Source organism: Pteropus medius, unplaced genomic scaffold (assembly GCF_902729225.1).
Source record: "Pteropus medius unplaced genomic scaffold, Ma_sr-lr_union100, whole genome shotgun sequence".
In the NCBI taxonomy this organism is placed as follows: Eukaryota; Metazoa; Chordata; class Mammalia; order Chiroptera; family Pteropodidae; genus Pteropus; species Pteropus medius.
This window is the reverse complement of record NW_024344378.1, coordinates 37,189,770-37,206,788: the sequence shown is the minus strand read 5'-3', so window position 1 is coordinate 37,206,788 and position 17,019 is coordinate 37,189,770. Positions and strand designations below refer to the sequence as shown.

At 35.7% G+C, this 17,019-nt stretch overlaps 1 protein-coding gene across 22 annotated transcripts in view; it reads left to right on the top strand.

The window, feature by feature from the left end:
* The window catches only part of ANK3 (ankyrin 3), a 563,084-nt gene that overhangs the window by 111,575 nt on the left and 434,490 nt on the right, over positions 1–17,019 (top strand). For 2 of the 22 annotated variants that reach the window (XM_039871886.1, XM_039871887.1), the window contains exon 1: positions 745–1,248. The exons of 19 other annotated variants lie outside the window; for them this stretch is intronic. In XM_039871886.1, the coding sequence (XP_039727820.1) occupies positions 1,186–1,248 (63 nt within the window). In that variant the 5' untranslated portion in view covers positions 745–1,185. Of the gene's footprint in view, positions 1–663; positions 1,249–17,019 lie in introns of those variants that run through there. One more of the 22 variants, XM_039871868.1, reaches the window with a different exon arrangement.

Genomic DNA, 17,019 nt, shown 5'->3' with positions numbered 1-17,019 from the left:
TGTTCCTTCCTGAATCAGATTGTGTCTGGCACTCAAGAGATGCTTAAATGACAGCTTCTGATGGTAACTCAGCTATGTTTCAGTGGATGGAAGACATGGTGAGGGAATTTCTACCCAGGTGTGAAGACCTGTCCGCCATTCAGATACTCAGAAAACATCCTGCAGCCTGAGGCTCAGGATGGCGTGAAGCAGGGAGTGTGTAACTTGACCTGAGAATGGCAGTGCCCTAAACATGGTCAGGAAGCACAGAATGTTTCTGCTCCAGAGACAGCAAGCAGCTTTGCTCTTAGTATTTCCTGAATATTCTGGAGGGTTTCTGGTTGGTTGGTTGGTTAGTTGATTCGTTGGTATATTCATGGAAGGAAACCAATGATTAAATATGACTGATTGCAAATTGGGTATGGGGCCTTCTGTAATTAGCCTTTAGAAACCTTGAGCTAAAACTTGGCAATTTGCCTATCTTTTAGCTTATCACATTAAAAGAAAAGTAATTGTGGAGAGTGTAACCTTCGGTTTCTCTAGTTACAGTAGGGCTCTTTTATTGTCTGAATCATCGAGTGTTTTTTACCAACCAGTAACCTGATCTTTTATCACTCTCCAGACTGCCTCCTCCTTTGGTATGCCCTGATGTATTCAACACATGTGTTCATATGGGAGGTTCGCAGCACTGAGAGCAATTTACATTCTGCTCCCCAGCCTGCGAGAAGCAGCAAATCAGCCTCTGGGAAGGCTTTGGAGACTTGTCAGCAGTCTGTAGCTTATTTCTGTGTGTGTGAGGGTGTGTGTCTCTGTCTCTCTCTCTCTTTCTCTCTCTCTTTCTCTCTCTCTCACCATTTACAGGCTGGAATCACTGTGGAGGAACAAGCAACAAAGTCTTGTCAAGATTTTATCTCAGGGTAATGATTAGTTAAAAATGAAAGACTAAAACACTGATTTTCATTAGAAGAATAATTGGTTGTTTGATGTAGAGAACACCCAGTTTCTTCCCGAGGATAGCTGAACAGGGCTACGTTAGCAGCCCGCGGCTCTGACAGCAGCAGGGGCTGGGTGTAAGCAGTGGCTTGCCTGGGGAGCCCCGTAAATGGACTTTGGTCTCAATGCTTTGACTCTTTGTCGTGGTTTTGGATGTTGGAATACGGGCGGTGATCTCCTGTCTTTTATCAACTCACCTGATTTGAAGGAAAGATGAGTGAAGAACCTAAGGAGAAAAATGCAAAACCTGCTCATAGGAAAAGGAAAGGAAAAAAGGTAAGAAATGAATAAGCAACATGTTCTCTGTATTGTTCTCTGGCTCTGGGAGGAAGTGGTCTTCAGGCTGGATTGTTAACAGACTGGATTTTAAGAAGCTGTTAGGATCAGAATGCTTTTGTTTTTCTGGTCTATTAATGGGTGTGTTCTGTGTTGGAGAAAAACATCACGACTAGGATACATTGCTAAAATATTTAAACAGTTAAATATAGTCATTTAGATTTCACTGAAGTGGTGTGTTTTTCATAGTGATATTCAGGATTATTAAGTAAACACATGTCCTAATTATGTGGGTGGGTGTGTTTTTTTCCCTTTTAAATTTTCCAGAATGCTTGTTAATCAACAGGGTACAATTACTAATGAAATTATTATGGTATAGATGTTTAGCTTTAACACATATTTTAGGCAAAGTTAAGGAAACCTGTAGTTACACTTTAAAATTGCAGCATGGAGGTGAACTCCATTTTAATTATTGATCAGCTTATGGCTGACAAATCTCGGATTTGTAGTCGACTCTGCACTTGTACAGCTGTATGCCTAATTTTTTCATTATAATTTATAAAATTAATTTTGTTTTTCATGTACATTGAAGAATCTATAAAATACAAATATATGATTGTCGTAAACCTGTAGATTCATTTTGGTTTTCTTGAATGTGTATGTCTTAAAACATGCTCCTAACTTTTTAATATATTTTGAAATGGGGTTGGAGTGGGGAGGTAATTCCTAGATCTGGCATTTGCTTTTGATCCATTGTGGTTTATAAACTGGCTTCCATAGGGCGTGCCACCAGTGAAAAAGACGGTTGTGTATCTGTAACAAAGAAATACAAATCCCTAAACTAAGATTATATTTTATAGCTATTTAGGGAATATGTACTATATTTTTAAATCTATAATAAAAACAATCAATCTGATATATTAATTAGTAGAACGGTCACATATAATTATGACTCTTTAAAATGCTTCCTTGACTCAATGTAGTATATGCTCAGCCAATAGACACATAGAGAATGGATAGTTGTAGTAGAGAAGATAAAAGATTTCAACTACTCGTTGAATTGCCAGGCACTTAAACATATTTTCATAGTCTGTTTATTACTTATGAAAGATTCATTTGAATATGGTATTCTTAAAGGAGCTACTATCAGCAGACTCTGAGGACATGTTTATGAACATGCCAACATTCTAGGACAGTGGTTCAGCACCCTACAGATGGTGAAGCTGTGCAGACTGGTTTTAAGTCAGCCTTGACTTCCTGCACATTGTCTCAGTAAGGGTTGATGATGTTGCAAAGGTGCTGTTCTGATTTCCCAAGGGAGCAGGTCGCAGCTGCACAACACAAACGATTTGTTTAATGCCTGGCATAGTGGTTCTGGTCTCAGGGAAAGCTGTCAGCTTTGCTCATGTTTATGAGATATGGCCTTAAGTGTCTGACAGCCTCCACCACGATTCTGCACACAGCGTCTGTCACAAGGAGCTCAGACAGACATCATGAGCCACGACAGTGCAATCCATATTAAATTGAGCAGTGGCCGAGTTGTTTACAAATCATTGAGCTTTAATGTGGAATCCTTCAACATGGGCATCTTTTCCTCTCTTTGAAAATTTCTCAGCTGTGTTCCATTTTTCCAAATATAAGGTTATCTTACTCAGAGCACAATAGTGAGTTGCTTTCAGCCCTTCTCCCTTCCATTCTACACTCTTGTAACAGCTGCCAGGGTACTCGTTATGAAAACCTTCATCATCACACTGCTTTAGTATCTTCCACACTCCCTACTGCCTGCTCTGTGAAATCCAGATTCATGACCACAGAGGTTGAGGCCCTTCACCCTCTAACCTGCACCTACATCCCAGGCTGTTTTCCCCTTCAGCATTTACTTCATTCCTATCTGACTCTATCCAGACTGGGTTCTTACCAGTCCATGAATTAATCTATTTCTTTTGATGCTTGTTCTTTGCCCAGGGAGTCAGTGTTTCTGTGCCGCCTGCTTGGTGAAATCGTACCAATCCGTGAAGGTCCAAACCAGATCTTGTCCCTCCTCAACATCTAACCCTACTTAGTCTTCTGGATTGACACGACACCTTATATTGTTAGGACATTTGACATATTCTGCTTTCTTTTCAAGTAATAGTGTTCCTGCCCTGTTCCCTTGTCCACATTGAACCTGCTGGTATTCGCAACCGGAGACACTCAGCATGTTCCCTGTGTGCAGTTGACACTAAGTATCTCATTGAATGATCTCTACCATTTACTGGCCAGAATACACCAATAATTTTTAGTGTCAGAGCAGATATAAATCAAGTAGGAGATACCTTTGAAATTAATATGGCTTTTCTCCCCATATTGTTTGGATAAAGAATATAATATTTTTTTTGGTTATTAAATATGCACACACAGATCTCTCTGTCTCTCTGTCTCTGTCTCTCTCCCATCTCTCTCTGTATGTGTGTGTGTGCGTTCCATGTCCTTCTGAACTGAATATTTCAGAATGTCTCAGGATGTTCCACATGACCTACACTGCAGCATTATTAGTGGGTGTAGTCAAATGAAAGCATTTCAGGTGGGAAATATATGCAACCTGACAGATTGCGTTGAAACGATCTCCTCAAATATTTAAAATATTTTCTAGTTATTTATGGAATGATTTTGATATAAAATTTAGTGTGGAGTTCATTGTGTGTAGGAACATATCTCAAAATTGCCTTAAAAATGATGCGTTGGTGTTGAGTGTTAGATCACATGCTTAGGGCATTTGGGTATAAAGTCTCTCATGAGACATTTAATATTGAAATCAGTGAGATAAATGTGAAGGGATCATTATGTTATTACTTTGTCAGCACCTAGTTAATATTTTGTATTTTGCTTAGGAATGTAAGAATTTATATTGATGATAGGAAATGTTTTTTGCTAATAACTTCTATATCTTCTTCTGGAATGTGAGGAGGGTATGTGCGCGTGTGCGCGTATGTGTGTGTCCACATCTTGTAGCTATTTGTTTCTCCTTATGTTGATTACAAGAAAAAGACTTATTAAAAGTCAGGAGACCTGAGTTCTAACCTACTCTGGCTTCTAACTTGATATCTTGTCATTGAAAGAACAGACCAACTCTCGATCTATAAAATGGGATCGTATATGTAGTACCGCTACTAGGGATATTATGAAAGTAAAATAAAAATCATCAATAAGACCATATTTCAAAAGACGTTTTAAAACGGTAACTTCTAAACTCAAAGTGGTTGTCTGTGTGGAATTTCAAAGTTGCTATAAGTGGCTGGTACTCTAGTAGAAGTGACAAATAAAGACATATTGCCCTACCAGAAGTGCTTAGTTTAACCAGCCACCAAAGATTGAGTGTAAAAAGTGACATTTAATGATTGTACTTATTTGGCATCTGGGTTAATTAGCTGGGCTGCTGTAACAAAATACTATAGATTGTGTGGCTTAAACAGAAATTTATTTTCTCATGGTTTTGGAGGCTGAAAGTTCAAGATTAGGGTACCATTGTTGTTGGTCTCTGGTGAGAGCTCTTCCTGGCTCGTAGATGGCTGCCTTCTTGCTGTGTGCTCACATAGCCTTTCCTTGGTGCGTGTGAGTGGACAGAGAGAGAGAGAGAGAGTTCTTTCTTTTCTTCTTATAAGGCCACTGGTACCGTTGGATTAGGATCTCACCCTAATGACATCTTTAAACTCTACCCCTTAAAAGCCCTGTCTCCAAATACAGTCACATTGGGCGCTAGGGCGTCAACACATGAATTGGGAAGGGGATGCAATTTAATCCATAGGGGCATTTGAAGAAGAATGTGTTGTCCAGGTTCTCAACTTAAATATACTTAGTAAAACATGTGATTATGATTGAAGTTCTTTCAAGTAATTTAGTTATTTAGTAGATGCTGTGTTGTGGAGAGCCTTCAGTTCCTAGGCCAGAGCCAGCTGTGGTAAACCAATAAATGCAGAAAGCATTAAGGTGAATTCAAGTTCCATCAGTGATAGAAAGGAGAGAGTGCTAAATTCCATTTGAGGATGGTATTAGAAAAAGATAGATAGAGGAAGGCATGCTTAAATTGATATTAAAAGGATATGTGTTTCCCAAGTATCCCGTAGAGGATCATAGCCTTGAAAGAGAGAAAAAGAGTTGAAGCAGCTTGATGTGCTCGAGAACCTAAACATTGTTTTTTGTAATTGGAATATAGAGTACAGGGATGTGTTATTGCAAGATACGAGAAAGGAGAAAAAGACAAGGACCATCTCAAGGATTATTTGAGCCAAATGATTGCTCTTTCTCCTCTCTCTCTCTCTTTCTTTGTACTGGGGTTCACCAAAAGGCTTTGAGCAGATGAGTGTTGAAGTCAGATTTGCTTTTGAGATAAACATCCCTAGTATTTGGTAGGGATGCTGGGTCTTTATTTTACATCATCATTTTATCTGGTAGGAATATATGTCATATAGTTTCATTGCCAGTGATTACTGCAGACTTGGTCCCTTGAGTGTTTCATTCAGTGATGTTTTTTGTTTTTAGTGGCATATTAAGTTGAGTGCTTGGATATTTAGACCCTGCTGGGTAATGAGTCCCATTGCAATGAGTTTGCTTATTTTCTAGGGAACTTCAGTAAAGGGCTTTTCACTATTTTAGTTCAGTTGCATTTTTCATCTTAAGAATCCAAAATAACTTATTTTTATAGTTTGTATTTCTTCTGAGAGTAGACTTCACAACTTCCTCTCTCTTCCTCCACCTTCCACTGTCTCTTTCTTCCCATGTGCTTGCCTTATGTGTGAGAGCTATTCTTGTTTCTTCTCTGATAAAGCTTCAATTACCCAAATGTATATTCATTTTTAAGGGCTAGTCAAGACAATGTCCATTTCTGATTTTCATTCAATATTCCTAATACTGCAGGAGTTTTGTTGTTGTATTCTTCTTTGGTTCTAGGCTCTTTGATGAGGGTGGCTTGAATATTTGGTCCCTCTTATAAGATGATGTTGTGCCAGCACACTTTGAGCACTCGGAACATGTGCTGACCTGTAATACTCGTTTGTGTATTTAGACATCGCTCATATTGCTCACTTTGTTCGACAAACAAATAACCTCTCAAAGTCTTTTGTTGGTGAGTGGATCAGTACTTGAGTTGCTGAGCATGATCACATGTCCAATGCACTGTGACTTCTGAGAGGGGCCAAGGGTCACTCTAGGTCAAGTGGATATTATATCCTTTTGCATTTCACTGTATGCATCACTGTCAAGTATTTTTTTCCTCTTAGTCTTATATAGCTAGAAATTTTAAAATGTTTTTTATTCTCTTCTTGGTCATTAATCTTTCAAAAATGCTATCAACTTTATAGTTAATAAGCACTTAAAATGTTTAAACATTTTGTATATCCATATTCATGAAGCAGTAATTTTGATTCCTCCAATAATTAATTTCTAATGGTAATTTCTTGAATTGAACATCAGAGTTTGATCATTTTAGTGTGCGGATTTCTGTGTTGTCTTTGCCCAAAGTATTTGTGTATTTGGAACTTTCTTTTTATAGGGAGAGATTGAATGGATTAGGAGAACCTGGGAGATTACTTCTTGATTTCAGGATTTCATAAAGTAATAGACTCTCAATATAATACTAACTTTTAAAAATTAAATTTACTGAGGTAGATTTACCTGGAGATTTTCTCTGAATTATTTGTTAGAAGAAGGCAGAAGATATTTGATATAAATTTATTTTATATATAGCAGTCGTGGGGCATGGATTCTAAACATGGCTTTCAAAGCAGGCACTGATATTCCACCAGTTTAAAATCCGTTCTCCATAATCTCAAAACCCCAAACGAAAAACTGAACATTTTTTCTAACTTCTTTGGCGGCAAAATCTGACCCAACCTGAATTCATTTGGCAGCAAAACCTGTTCTGACCTTATGTGAAGCTATTTATAGTCTTTATTTATCCTACTTAGTGTGAATATTTGTATATTTTGTTGCAGAAGTAAAAATTCTTCACTTATTGGGGTGCTGTCCCAAGACGCTGTTGGAGATGTTCATAATATTGGAATATACCTTTCTAAATCTGAATTCCAAAGCCTTTCTGGCTGCAAAGATTTCAGATAATGGTTTGTGAATCTGTACTGAGTTCTGAGCTGGGACTGGTGATGAGCCAGTTTGACTAAAGATTAGCTTGGGGTGAGGGGGCTTGTTTTTGTCCTTAGTAAATTCCAGATAAAGTGGTGCTCTCTCTAATGCTGGGCACTATATCAAAGGTCTCTAATACACTTTACAGAGTTTAGGAAAAATTATTTCCAGAAGCACTCTAACAGATATCGGCTTGCTTGATAATAAATCTGAACATTTGGACAGGGAGGTTTTGAAGATGATATTTATAAAGCCTGGCTTTCCGGCTTTTGTTGTTGCTGTTGTTGTTTAGTGAATTGTGGCTTACCAAGAAAAAAAGGTCCTAAAGTATTGTTTAGGAAATTCTTAATTTTTTGTTGTTCACGACCATTTGATGAGGTCATAAAAAATAACTCAGGTATATACTTTTGAAAGAAAACATGGAGTTTGGGGAAATTATCATTTTATTGAATCATTATGCCTTCCTGCCAAGAAAATAATGTTAATTATATAAAGAGTAATTAATTTCTCACAATTAGCATAAAAAATGACTTTCTCCGTCATCCATCCAAAGGAGAAATTCCCATTTATGGCTGTATTTTTTTATATGACTTATTTTTTAAAAAACTTTTATCCTATTTTTCCCCTCTGTTACACAAAATTGTGAATATAATTTATTCATTAACGTGGCTATGTTAATGGCTTAAAATCTACAGGTTTCTCTCAACTTCTTATTCCTTTATTAAATTTTTAACTTTAATCATTGAAATCCATTGGTCCTGCCACAACCAAAGAAGTAATAGCAATAAAGCATATTCAAAACATGCCATCATGTGACATCTCATTAATAGTATTGGAGATGTCAGTTGATATACTGGCATAACAGTGTCCTTAAGAAAAACAAAACCCTAAATTATTTATGAAGTTTTAATGCTTGAGTAGAGTTTAGATTGTGAAACTCAGAACATAATTAAGCAGTTTGCTAAATGCCGATGGCCTGTATAGACAGCCTCACCATTTTAATCTTTCATTCCCAACTCACTAATCTTTTAAATTATATATTTCACAGCACATGAAATGTATTGGTATGGCATTTCTAGTGTGTGTGTGTGTGTGTGTGTGTGTGTGTGTGTGTGTGTTTCAAAGTAAAATATAAGCATGCAAAGCTATTTAATAGATCTTGTTCATCATTTTGGTTCTGCCTCAATACTATACCATATATTCTTTCAACAAACATTTTTTCAGCACTTAGCATTCTAGGTGCAAGGGATTCATCAAGGACCAAAACAGGCAATAAACATACAAAGTAGATAACTAGCAATAAGTCAATATAAAAATACAAGAGGCTGCTATAATGGAGAAAGACTAGAGCTCATAGAAGGGACAACTCCTAGAGCCAGGGTATCAGGAAAGGCCTCCCTGAGAAGGTGACCCTTAAGGTGAGCTCAGACACAACAAGGACTTGGTCAGCTCTGGGAAGATGACATGTTAGGCAGATGAAACTTGGGAAAAGGCCCTGTGATGATCGGGTCTTGAGGAAGGAACATCACTTTAATAGACTCTCCCAATTGGCATCAACTTTAAAGATTTCTACTCACAGGTCTCAAATGTCTATTTCCTCTTGGAATTCAGTTAATGTTTTATGAGTTTTAAGGGTAGAGAATAATATTTTAGGAAGTCAGTTGGGGATACATGGTATCTGAGCAGTGTAGCACCCCGTGAACATGTGAGAGTGCTGAACTTTTATTCTAGTTTCCACTTTCCCTTTAATGCTAGTCATTGTTAAGTACAGTGAGGAATTTAAAAACATCATCCCAGAAACCCCCCCATCTCATAAGCCTCCAATTAACAATTATTTTTCCCCTTGGTACACAATCTACTTGATAATTGGAAATATAAATAAAGGCACACATCAGAAATTGAATGTTTGTACACAATAATTTTTATAAATAGCATATATGTAGCCTGTGAAATATACATTGCTTTAAAATATAGGCTCCACAATTCCAAGCATTTGTGTAATATTTAACGTCAGCATTTTGTGGGTACTTAATGAAAAGTTAAACAATAATTTTAGCAAACCAAGCTAATTCATTGACACAAAACTTAACCTCTAAATAATTTATTTGGAAACATTGTGTAATTTCCCTTCATTATTTTCGTTATACTGGTATATTTTGCCTTCTCATGCAGTGATTTCATGACTAGATAATTTGCCTTGGCATTTTACAAAATTGAAAAATCTCTAGAACATGATCGTGTTATCTTAAATGATGGTTTCACCATTTTTTTAATCTAGGTCATTTTAATATAGGAGGAACATCAAAAACACAGGATTTGAATCACAGTAGTCTGAATATTAATGAAAAAGATTTTGTGTATAATTACAGGTAATTAAATGAATCATGGATTCAAGTAAATATTTATAAATAACTTCAAAGTTTCTGTTTAAAAACAAATGCAACTCAGTTATGATTTTATGGATTCCCACCCCATTGCCCCCACAGAGACGTTTATCAGGAACTTAATGGATTGCCTCCTACTGTACATGTGGGGTTATTTCACTCAATCTGTCATTTTGGACAAATAGAGAAGAAGCACAGGAAACAGCTTGGCTTTAAATATTCCAAATTCCCTGTTCTGACCTATTAAACAGGGCTCGTCCTCCTCAACTGTTCTTTATGTCATAGAATTAGAAAAAAATGCATGAGGAATTTATGAAGTTAGAACAGCAATTCTAGGATAAAAGGCTTTTAAAAAAAATTGCTGGAAATGGCTTTTGATGAATCCAATTATGTGAGTGTGCTCGAAATAGGTGCTAGTAACTTGCAGCAGCACATTAGTGCTTGAGAAGTTTTCACTGTCTTTCACAGAATTTTGCTATTTTAGGGGACTCTAGGGAAAAGCTCTAAAAATGAAGGAAGGTCTTATATATTATCAATGTGTAAAAACTACAAAATATTAATTTTAGTTGCTTAAATTAATGACTGATTTTCTCTGAGTAGTACACCTGATGAAATTCTTTTAAACCAATCCTTTATCTTTATATAAAAGTTTTTTTTAGGGAGTAAACTTTAGGTCCTATGTTACAGTATCTTGTAAATTATAAATATACCAATTATAGTTTTGTCTTTAGAAAATAGATACACATAATAATGTAGCTGCCTTAAACTATGTAAACATGTACCTTTTATCTTTTGGTTTTAAAGCATTTCTGTAATCTTTATTTTTATTTATTTTTATTTTTTGTTTTTATTAAGTTTATTGGGGTAACATTGGTTAATACAATTATATAATTTTCAAGTGTACATTATAATTTGACATCTATATATTCTATTGTGTGATTACTGCCCAAAGTACAGTTTCCTTCAGCTACCATATATTTGATCCCCTTTACCCACTTCACCCTGCCCCTACCCCCAATATTTGACCCCCTTTACCCTGTCTACCTCTCCCCTCCTCCCCCATCTCCAACCTCTGATAACCACTAGTCCATTGTCCATGTCCCTGAGTCTCTGTTTGTCCTGTTTCTGTAATCTTTAAAATTGAGGTTCTCCTAAAAATATTATGACCATTGGCTTTGGTCAAAGGGCAGTCATGGTGAACTGGCGGGAGCAGAGAATGGAGTCATATACACCAGTTGGAATTCTTGTTCCATCATTAATAGTAATTCAGAGTTACTCAAGTTACTTAAAATTTTTAAGCCCATGTTTCTTAGTCTGTAAAGTGGGGATATTTTGCTTACGTAGAGGTTTAATGTGAGGATTAGAAATAGTATATGTCAAGTGGGCTAGCACAGCTCTTGGCCAAAAGTAGGCATAGAGTCGCTGTTCTCATTAATGTTAAAAGCATTGCTAGTAGATGATTAGTTTTGGTACTATTGATTACTGAAGAAGAAAAGCAAAATTTGAGGGACATAATTATAATTCATTGTCTACGTGAGTTGGAATTTTTGTATATCGTTTTAATGTGACTTACTCTCTTTCCTTCTTTACGAATCAGAATAGATTTTTTCATAATGGTAAAATTAATGTGTAATGTTGATTTATTCCTGTTTAATTAGAAAATTCTAAATATAACAATCTATTAAAAATTATCTTTTGAAATGTTTTAGAAAATTTAATATTTACTTGCTCTCTAGTGAAATTTTGATTTCAGAATAGATTTATGGAACATACTGCAGTATAATCTTAAAAATTGGCTGATGGTTTATTACATATTTATGTAAAGTTAGCTTCTGTTAGTACCTGTCAGATAAGCTTTAGATTATTAACATTAGTACATGAGCATGGTAGTGTGCATTTCACTCTTGTATTTGTGCTTTATTTAACCATTTAGTACGAGAACAGAATTCTGTATAAGAAAGAACAATGCATCATGGGTTTCCTTATTGGCTCTGGTGTAATGGCCACAAGAGGTGGTGTGTTAGAAGGAACATAAGATTGAAAATTAGCTGATATTTACATTGAAGACACTTAAGACAATGTATATGAAAATATAAAAATGTTCATTGAGTTTACCTATGTGACATTGAACTGAAACATATTCCAAACTCTAAAATATAGTTGAACCAGAGAATACCTGTCACACAGGTTTTAAGACACTACTTTCTATCAACCATATCGAATTCATATTTTCAAAGCAATAGTCTAGTGAGTGAGTGAGATTTGGGGTGGTACTCTGTGTTTGCTGGAGGGGGACAAAGGCCCCAAAGAATGTCCTCTTTGTAGTTGTCTTCTATTCAACATCTCTAACGTCAATATATTTCTAACAATATAGCCATCTTATTTAATAATTTGCATTCCAGTTCTTTTATTTTTATAATAGAAGTGTAAAGAAAACAAGGAATGTTTTCTAATCTCTTCCCCTTTCAGGAAGAATCCAATTGCCTTTATATTATTATATTTAACAATACCAACACATGAAACATTCTGAATTTAAAGTTAAGATCTAAAGGAGTTTTAGCAAGAATACCCATCAAATGGCAAAGTAAGTCATCGGTCTCTTTCATTTCTGGGCCTTTTATAGAAGTCCTTTCAGGGACAATTAGTGCATTGCTTACATATAGATCATGAACAATTTGCCACTTTGACATTTTTTATTACTGTGGTAAAATACTCATAACATAAAATTTAGAATTGTAACCATTATAAAGTGCAATGCAGTGGCATTAACTATGTTTACAACGTTATGCAGCCGTCACTACTATCTAATTCCAGAGCTTTTTCATCACCTCAACTGGAAATCCCACACCCATTAAGCAGTTACTCCATATTCTCTCCTCCACTCAGCCCCTGGCAACCAGGAATCTGTTTTCTTTAAGGATTTGCCAATTCTGGATATTTCACGTGGATGGTTTATGGTTTATATAGTATGTGCCCTTTTGTGTCTGGATTCTTTTATGTAGCATATTTTCAATGTTTATTTATGTTGTTATGTGTATCAGTACTTAAATCCCTTTTTTTCTGAATAATATTCCATCATATGGACATTATTCATTTTATCTATCGATTCTGCTGTTGAGCGACATTTGAGATGTTTCTCCCATTTGGCTATTGTGAATAGACTGCAACAAACAATCATGTGTGAGTTTTTGTTTGAACATCTGTTTCCATTTCTTTGGGTTTATACCTAGGAGTGGAATTGTTTGGCATTATAGTAATTCTATAAACATTATAAAACCTATTGAGGAACTGTCAGAATGTTTTCTTCTGATTGATTCGTATAGTTTGTTTTTTTGTTATATTCATATTTCTATATCTTATAATTTATCCAGTCACATGATATATTGTTTTTTAGGAGTTTTTTTGGGTAAAATATAGTGTAAATTTATGTATATTCATTGTAAGGAGATGCAGGTGGTGGGAAGTGGTTTGCGGAGAAAGACAGTGACACCGATCTAATGTAAATTGAGAGAGGAGCCACTAGCAGGCTTTTGGTAAATAGCAGCAGGTATGTTCTAGTGCATGGGAGAAAATTAAAATTGTTGTGTTAACATTTCTGATGAAAACTTTTACTTGCAGTATAAACTTTAACAGCGGCTGAACTAGAAGACTTTGCAATTTGTGTTTTATCCCTTAGTACAAGTTGTTGACTGTCCCAGAACAGAGTGCATGAAATGGACTCTGGTCTTTATACAAGGCCAGAAAAATAGATGGTGCATTTAGCCACATCTGGCTTAAGGTTTCTCCCGGGGAGAAGTAATTTAGAGGCTTAAAATATCAGACGCCCTCTGCGTTACATATGTTTATGGTTAACTTAACTGTGGAGCAAATAGTACGAAATTCTCATTTCATAGTGTAGGTTCAATCATTCTCAGCTGTTTCTCTTTTAATATTTAGAGTGAAAGATGCCCCTGGGCAATGTCATAAAGAGGTTTCTGAACCAGGTGAGCTGTGGCTGACAACTGTAGCCACTATTTTGTTCAACTTTTTTGGGCAAAACCAGGTGAACTGCACTGGCGAGTTTCCTTTAAGAGCTAGCTACTGAATATGGGATTGTAATAAGAAGATGGTCAACATCCAAATAAACAAGTATTAACTCCTTTGCTCTGTGGTAGACACTGCAGGAAAGGGAGAAGTATTGGAAAGGTATTTAATTACGGGTCACATGATATTTACAGAAGAAGCAGGAAAATTCCAGAGATATTTGATTCCTATATCTCTTCTAGGTGGGGTAGATATTTCATTTTGTTTTTCTTTTTCAGTGGTACCTAACCTCATGAAATTACGCAATTAGTTAAGTTATTCCACAGTCCACTGGGCAAAGCTAGTGTTACCCCATAGGTAATACTATGCTCGTGACGTGGGTTATGGTACTGAAGATTTAGAATTAACTATTCAGGAAGCCATTCAGTCTGTTTTATCTTCAAATACAAAATGCAAGGTAGCCTTCACACCCAAGTGCTTTTAAAGTTTCGATTGCATTAAATTTATTTATAACTAGAAATTTTTATAATTTTAAGGCTAAGAGGATATATTTCAATAAAATATAGCTTCTTTATCTAAATGTTTTCTTAAAATTTCTTGCTTTAAATTTACTTACAACTGGAAAATGTCACAATTTCTGTTCTTGTAATTTTTTCTCTTTATTTTCTACTTGCTTCTTTAAGAATTTTAGACTCAGGTCCCATTTAAAAATGAAACAAATATGAAACTGAAAAAAAAAAAAGTTGGGAAAATTCTTGCTGAGAGAATCAACTTAGAAGCTATTTTGTACTTTCATTCCCCCCAAATTTTTTCCTGAATCTCTTTTAGGGTCTTACATGATACAAGTATAAGATATCGTAACATATAACTTTCGAAAGTATGGTTGATTTTTATCAGGAAAATGAGTTTACAACTAAACAGATGTAGGAAACAGTCCGCATTGGAATCTTGACGCATATCAATGAAGATGTCAGTATCTATTGTGTGGGTTTTGGATTTTCTAATGAAGCTCACATTGGTTCTTGGCTTGTCATGTGCTTTACAATATTATTTACTCCCTTTGAACTATAAAGCCTCATGTCATTGCAGTTTCTGGCTTCATGATCTTGAAGCTGGACATCTTTCATCATTTATAGAAAGATGCTCCAGGAAAGAATGGATTAGGATTTAGCACTTGCGGACTCTTTCTTTGAGCTGCCACCAGTTTGGAGTCCAGCAGAATCACCTGCAGTTTCCTGCACTCGGGGTGAAATGCACTGTACTGCGCTCATGGGCACTGCCCTGTCCCTACTCTCAGACATTTTAATCTCACGGGCTGACTGCTTTGGAATTTTACTTCGAGAAAGAGCTCTAAGCAACGTAGTTTGAAAAGATAATACGTGTGAAAAATAAAACAATAACCTAAGACCGATAAGGACACAGACTTGTGCTGTGGTGTATGACTTGGTGTTCATCTGAAAGAGCTGTTCTGGAAAAAGCTTGATTTGAACCAAGGTGTCAAGTTCATATAGTTAAAGAGCCAGAGAAGTTATAGAAATGAATAAATTGGGGCTGGTGTGGCTAGATTTGGTTATTATTTAAGAAAAGCCAGAAGTCAATTTCTGTGTGAAATCTCTTTATACTAAAATATTGAAATTATTTAATATATTTTTAAAAAACATTGCAGGGGCCAAAACAAAACAGCAAACAGACAACCAAGCAGTATAGTCTCTTGGACTACAAGTTTGTAACTCTCGTGTTAGCTGTGTTATGAAGAATTGGCTACCGTCTTCACTTCTCCCTGAGTAGAAACTTAAAACTGAGTTCCTGTATAGAGAATCTTTGTGGTAAATGTTTATCTAATGTAAATCTATCTTCCTTTACTGGTTTTTAACAAAATTTTTTTACTCTTGTGATTGTTCAAACACTGATATCTGATTTTACCCCACCCTACCACAGTCAAGGCCGATTATTAGAAAAATAATTTAAATCGTCTCTGTATGCATTATATTCCTTAACTCAGTGAATAGATTATTTCAAGTAGTAGAAGTAATACACTGTAGCTGGAAACTTCTGAGTGACACTTGAGATGCTCAGGAGCTTTAAATAGAGGCTGAAATTTCAGATTTCCAAATTAGTATGTGTCAAGCAGGAATTTATTTTATTACAAATATATTGTGAATCAGAAAATGAAATTAATATCTTATGAATTCCCTGCAATATACTAGGTTTAATCTTATACAATTTACCTAATTTTCTTAAGTCCTATAACAGACCAATGAAGTGTTTTCTTCTATTTCACGTATCGTAAGAAAGGTGTCTAACCTTCTCCAGTGGGTATGTGGCTGGCCCAGGATTGCAACCTATCCAAATCCAAAGCCCGGTTTCTTCTCTCCTTTTTAGTACTTCACTATTTCAAGGAGACTTGCCATTCAGGCAGTGTAATTAAATTTCAGTCAATGTAACTTATTGGTTAGTATTAACATGAAGTAAAGGGAGCAGAAATACCTGCTTTAGTAGATTTAGCAAAATAATTCAGCTCTTTACACTTAATTACCACAAACTACAAATTTTTAGGATTCTATGGCAAACTATATTTATAGTAACAGCTCATATCTCATATTCGGAGTCCATGTCTGATACATGAACAGTTGTAGCAAATAAATCTATTTTCGCTCTAGTGCCACACCAAATTCACAAGGTGTCCAAGATCTTTAACAAAACATATGTTTGTACTATGTCATTATACATAAAGCTTTAAAGCTGGCGATGTTTATATTTATTGTTGTAATAAAAATATTTGTTGAAACCTAACATATGTAGATTTTAGTTCGTTGTGAATGCTCAGATATGGATGTTTTAAAAGTGTTATATATCCTATCTTATTAAGTACTTAGTCGAGAGCACAAAAATTAGCTTAGATTTTATAATTATAGGATAGGAGATCTATGAAGACTCCTGTTTCTAATTGCAGATTAACAAGAAATGAATATGAATATCTTATTTCCTCAGTTCTAAGCAACAGAATATTTTACACATTTTAATGGCTCTCCAGTTGGGGTGCATCTTACAATCTATGAAGTCTTATTTTTGCTGTTTCCAGACACCAGCCATGATATAATTTTCATTGCCTGTATGTGTAAACTTGGTTGTTATGTCGGGTGACCTGACTCCAATGCTTCATATTTTCAGTCAACAAACTACTTAAGGATCCTTTGAGGGAGGAATTTGCAGAAAGGGTGGCAATGGGTTGGGAGGAAATCCTGGAGAC